Source organism: Gordionus sp. m RMFG-2023, chromosome 2, assembly GCF_954871325.1.
Source record: "Gordionus sp. m RMFG-2023 chromosome 2, tfGorSpeb1-WG-v2, whole genome shotgun sequence".
In the NCBI taxonomy this organism is placed as follows: Eukaryota; Metazoa; Nematomorpha; class Gordioida; order Chordodea; family Parachordodidae; genus Gordionus; species Gordionus sp. m RMFG-2023.
Genome location: NC_088776.1, coordinates 42340667 through 42345975, shown reverse-complemented (window position 1 = coordinate 42345975; position 5309 = coordinate 42340667). Strand labels below are relative to the sequence as shown.

At 26.8% G+C, this 5309-nt stretch overlaps 1 protein-coding gene across 1 annotated transcript; it reads left to right on the top strand.

The window, feature by feature from the left end:
• Positions 1–2667: 2667 nt before the first annotated feature.
• LOC135924349 (cytosolic non-specific dipeptidase-like) lies at positions 2668–4344 on the top strand. Its single transcript, XM_065459407.1, has one exon. The coding sequence runs from the start codon at positions 2668–2670 to the stop codon at positions 4342–4344; it is 1677 nt and encodes a 558-aa protein (XP_065315479.1).
• The last annotated feature ends 965 nt before the right edge of the window (positions 4345–5309 follow it).

Genomic DNA, 5309 nt, shown 5'->3' with positions numbered 1-5309 from the left:
CCTAGTGACGGTACTATATATCACCTAGTGACGGTACTATATATATAAATATAAACAGTATTATTTTGTTTAAGTTTATGTATACATTCATAATTTTATCCACGATTTTGATGAATAAAAAGCTTTTAGAAATGGTTTAATAAAATTTCCCTTTTTGCTCAACTTTATTAAAGATGGTAAAATAAAAAGGTAAAATGTCAGTAAATTGGGCAACTGTCTAAGTTGGGCATAAATCTTAAATAATATTTGTTCTAGTAAAATTGTTCATGAGCTTGCATCAATTGTCGATATACCAGCTAAATTTACTCTAGAACCTCAGATTCGTAAGCTAACTAAAAAACAAATGTTTGAATGTAAAAGTAAATCACTATTCCAAAATTTTTTTAAAGATTTTTGCGGTTATCACAACCCTTGGAAAAGAATGGCAATATAAAATCGATTAAAATTAGATAGTATGAATTAAAGCCTACCAAAAATATTTTTTACTGGGTTTATAAATTGGGGGCTGTTTTATTTTGGTAGGATTGGCTAATATATTTTATTTTATAAGATGCTCTAAAAAAATTATAATTTTAACCTTGACGATTCAAATATTTTCTTACCTGGTTTACTAATCTAGATCTAAAGAATTTGATTTTAAAAAAATCACAATTTACATAAAATTCAATTTTTTTTTCTTATTCTCAATAATATAAGGCAAACATATCTTTTTTAATATTGTGTATAAGCCTGAATAAAGTGGGTTTTAGTAGATTTTATTGGAATTATAATAAAAGCGGCGGAATTATTTTAAAAATATGATACATACAATATCTAAAACTCAAATTAAACTTCACATCGAATTTATATATATTTTTTTAAAGTAGCATGACTTGTCCCCATTTTAGAGAATTTCATTGTTACTAATAACAATGGTGTTGTTTATTTTATAATATATAATAATACGTAACACTCTCCTCCGCTTGATATCATAAATAACAAAAATTATAATACAAATAAAAATCACTGGAGGTCATAATATATTGATAGTTGGCACCTACATTTTTTTTTACTCATAATAAAAAAAAGGGCTGAAATTATGGAAGATGGGTATAATCATTTTTTTTTGACTTTCACCTAATTACAATATTTTAATTATTAAAATTTTTTTATATAAAAATAAAAAAAATATGGCATGTTACATTTTTAATGAAAATGTATTTTACTACAATATATGTTTTATCTCTTCAAAATATAGAAAATCAAAATCAATAAATCTGAAAATTTAGGGTAAACTTATCTTAAAAACAGTTTCTCTAATATTAATAATGTAAAAATTTGATATTATATAATTCACTACTTAAAATATATAACAGATGTCCAATAAATTAAAAATATTAAAAATAATTTAATTATTATTGATGATTTTGTTAAAAAAAAAATTTTTTTAAGGTAAAAGTTTTATTTAACCGGTTAATTTAAAAGGTAATATATACCTCCCTTCTTTCTGATTTTCAATGGAATGATGATTTATAATATCTAGAAATATTTTCTATAAAATTATCATTTTATTAGATGTGATTAAGTTTAATATTTTGACAAACGCTATATTTATATAAAAAAAACTAATCCAATTATTCTTAGGCAAAAAAGACTATATTCCTAAAAAAAGTAAAATTAATTCTTAATAATATTTTATTATAAGAACTAATATCATTACATATAAATTGATAGATCTAAGATCTGCAAGCCCCGAACCTGAGTAAAGTATTATATTTAAAAAATCCGGCCCGGGCTTAAAAATTAAAACAAACCCTGGCCGAGTCGATTTTCTATAAAATTAATTCAATTAATTAGAATATATTGCTCATATTTTCGATTGCCCTTTAAAAACAATTTAGAAAAATTTTTTAAAATGTGGTTAACGTTAGGCCAAAAATGAGAAATATAAAATCCAAGTCAAGTATTTAAAATAGAATTTTTTTATATATCCAGGCCAACTTTAAAAATTTGAGCTTTTGCTAATTGCAGGACTCTGGGATAAATATAGTATATTTATTTCAAATTAAAATATCTTAGGAAAAAAAATTAAATTATATTGTGGCAATCGCGCAAATAATTCTCTGAAAATGAAAAAAATTATGATAAAAAAAATCTCCCAAAATTTTTAGAATAATTTTTTAGATATAATTTTGCAACATTAAATAAAATGTAACTAAAGAATTTTTTTACAGTTTTTTTTGACTTTAATTTCAACGATTTTTAATCTGAAGGAAAAAAATTTGCCCCTTTATCATAGTCGGAGAATTTATGTCGGATAATTGTAAAAATTATGTGAATACCGGTTAAAAAAATGAGACAGGAAAAAAATATGAATATTAGATTAGCCCTATTTGACTATTTAAATCCTTTTTTTAAATTTTATTACAATAATATTTATAGGTATATTGAGGTTAAATTCAACATTAGTGGCATTAATAAATGAGCCAAATTCTTATATTCAGTAGAATCAATTCATTAGGGTTACTAAGAAATTTTATATTAATAATTAAGCAAAATATTCAGGTCTTATAACCCCAGGCTGGCCCAAATAAGATAATAATCTAAGTTGGCATAAAATTTTTTTATGTGATTTCATAAATTATTGTTGATTTAAATTCATTTTAATTATAGATATTCATTAAAAACATGTTAAATAAATCGTTCCTCACCCGTCTATATGCTCTAGTTTTCACATATTTATGTAAATATGTCATAATTGGAATAGATAGTTCTGGAGAAAATTCTAAAAAATACGAATATTCACACCTTAACGAAAATTGTCATATATTAGATGAAAAATTATTACAAAGCATCTTTGACCATATAGAAAGTAACGAAGCTCATTATATCAAAGAGTTATCAGAAGCTGTAAAATTTCCTAGTGTTTCTGCATTCCCCGAAGATTACCCAGAGCTCTTACATGTGGTTGAATGGTCTCAAAAAATGTTTAGAAACATGGGCTTCAGATCCGATATCAAATTTATAAATTATAAAATCAAACAGTATAAGAGAAGAAGGGAGAATCCTCACAAACATACAAACAAATATCGTCATAGACGAGACTTACTGATTGAAACTTTCGGACCTCCATTTCTATTCAACACTTTACCTCAATCGAAATCTTCTCCTTCCAATAACATATCTCTTCTTATATACGGCCATTTGGACGTAGTGCCGGCTCGTAGATCCGATGGCTGGAAATCTGATCCATTTGTATTGACCAGAGTAGGCGATAATCTTTACGGGAGAGGTTCAAGTGATAACAAAGGGCCAATCCTAGCTTGGATAAATGCTATTAGAGCTATGATTGATCTTAAAATTTGTATACCAATGAAAATAAAGTTCTTTCTGGAAACAGCCGAAGAATCTGGATCGTTCGGTTTAAGGAGAATATTTAAGCAAGAGAAACGTTTTTTCAAAAATATAGACTACGCCGTGATATCTGATAATTTTTGCCCTAACGTGAAAAATCCTTGTTTAACTTATGGACTTAGGGGCTTACTCTATTTTTACGTGCAAATTCAGAGCGCAAAAGAAGATTTACATTCAGGCGTATATGGAGGTTCCGTTCATGAATCAACAATTCAGCTAGTGGAAATTTTATCTAAATTGAGCAATGTAACAACCGGCCAAATAACAATTCCAGGAGTTTATGATGATATTGATCCTTTGACTGCCGATGAAATCAATGCATACTCAAATTTCGATTTCAATATGGAAGATTACAAAAAGAATGTAGGATCTTTAGGCTACCTATTGCATTCCTCTAAAATAGATGCGCTTTCACATAAATGGAGGGAGCCATCGTTGAGTATACACGGCATAGAAGGAGCTTTTTCTGGGCCTGGTGCCAAAACTGTTATACCCCACAAGGTTATAGGCAAGTTTTCAATAAGGCTTGTTCCTCATCAAGACCCTCAAAAGGTAAAGAATAATGTTATCGAGTATATAACTAAGTTACATAAACAACATAACACTGGAAATTCTCTTAATATTGTAATTGAAGAGGAGGTTGAATCATGGCTTACAAACTATAAGAATAATAATTTCCAATTGGCATCTGAAGCTATTAAAAGGGTATATGGAAGATATCCGGATTTAACAAGAGATGGCGGTACAGTTCCAGCTGCTGTGTACTTATCTAAATATCTAAAAGATCCAAATAATAGTTTAATACTAATGCCCCTATCATACGCAGCAGATGGAGCTCATTCCGAAAATGAACATATCAATATTAATCGTCATATTATGGGTATAAAAAGTTTAGTTTCCTATATATACGAACTAGCCAAACATCATTCTCTTCTCGATCAATCTAACTAAACGGTACTATTTATTAATCGATTTGTTTTACATAATTTGAATAATTCGGCATACGATATTTATTTATAATTATAATATTTTATGATAATACATATAAACAAAGACAGTATTATTACAAGGTTATAAAAAAATGCGTTATTATTTAAATCTAGATAGTATAACAAAGTTTAATAATAATAAAAAAAAATTTGGAGAAAAATAATACCAAATTGTTATTTCCCTTTACTATGTTTTTTTGAGATTTAAACTGCTGGTTTGCAGTATAAATCCATTTAGTTCCTATAACTATTTTTATCAATATGAAATTTTCTCAATATTGTGGCATGGCAAGAGAAGAGTTAAATGTTTACCCGTATCAATTAGAATTTCGTTAATAGCCATTTTTCCAATATATGAAAGTAAATTAAATGGACTTATTGTTTAATTGGTCTTAAAACTTGATTTGCATATTTTATTAAATTTTAAAAAATATTAGAACAATATTTGCACTTATATATTAGCTCTTCATAAATAATCTCAATCAAACTATCGATGATCCTAATTTTGTAAAATTGTCCGATTCGACCATCCGTTTTAGAAATGAGGATCATGATCAAAATCCTTGTATATACTAAGGATCATTCTACCCTTGAATTTTTCTCCCCCTACTTTTACATAAGGCCATTTCCAAAAGTTTTTTCATAACGGTTTTTGGGGCATGTTTCCAGTAATTTTTTTTATTTCCAAACTAAGGATAATAATTTGCAGAATTAATTTCTTTATATAATATGAAATTTTGTAAAAAACTTAATGAATCCATTATTTCAGACACAATTTAATTGTTAGTGATTACGATTTTTATCGGATCCATTTCGTTTTTTTAAAAATATTATATTACTAGATGATAACCCGTCAAGAATGACGGGAAATCAGAATTATCTTCTATGAATAATAAATTTTGCCTATATTGATGGATGAATCAAATA

What these genes read in the sequence shown, in the direction of transcription:
- LOC135924349 (XM_065459407.1), top strand. Translation starts at nt 2,668, where the DNA reads ATGTTAAATAAATCGTTCCTCACCCGTCTATATGCTCTAGTTTTCACA.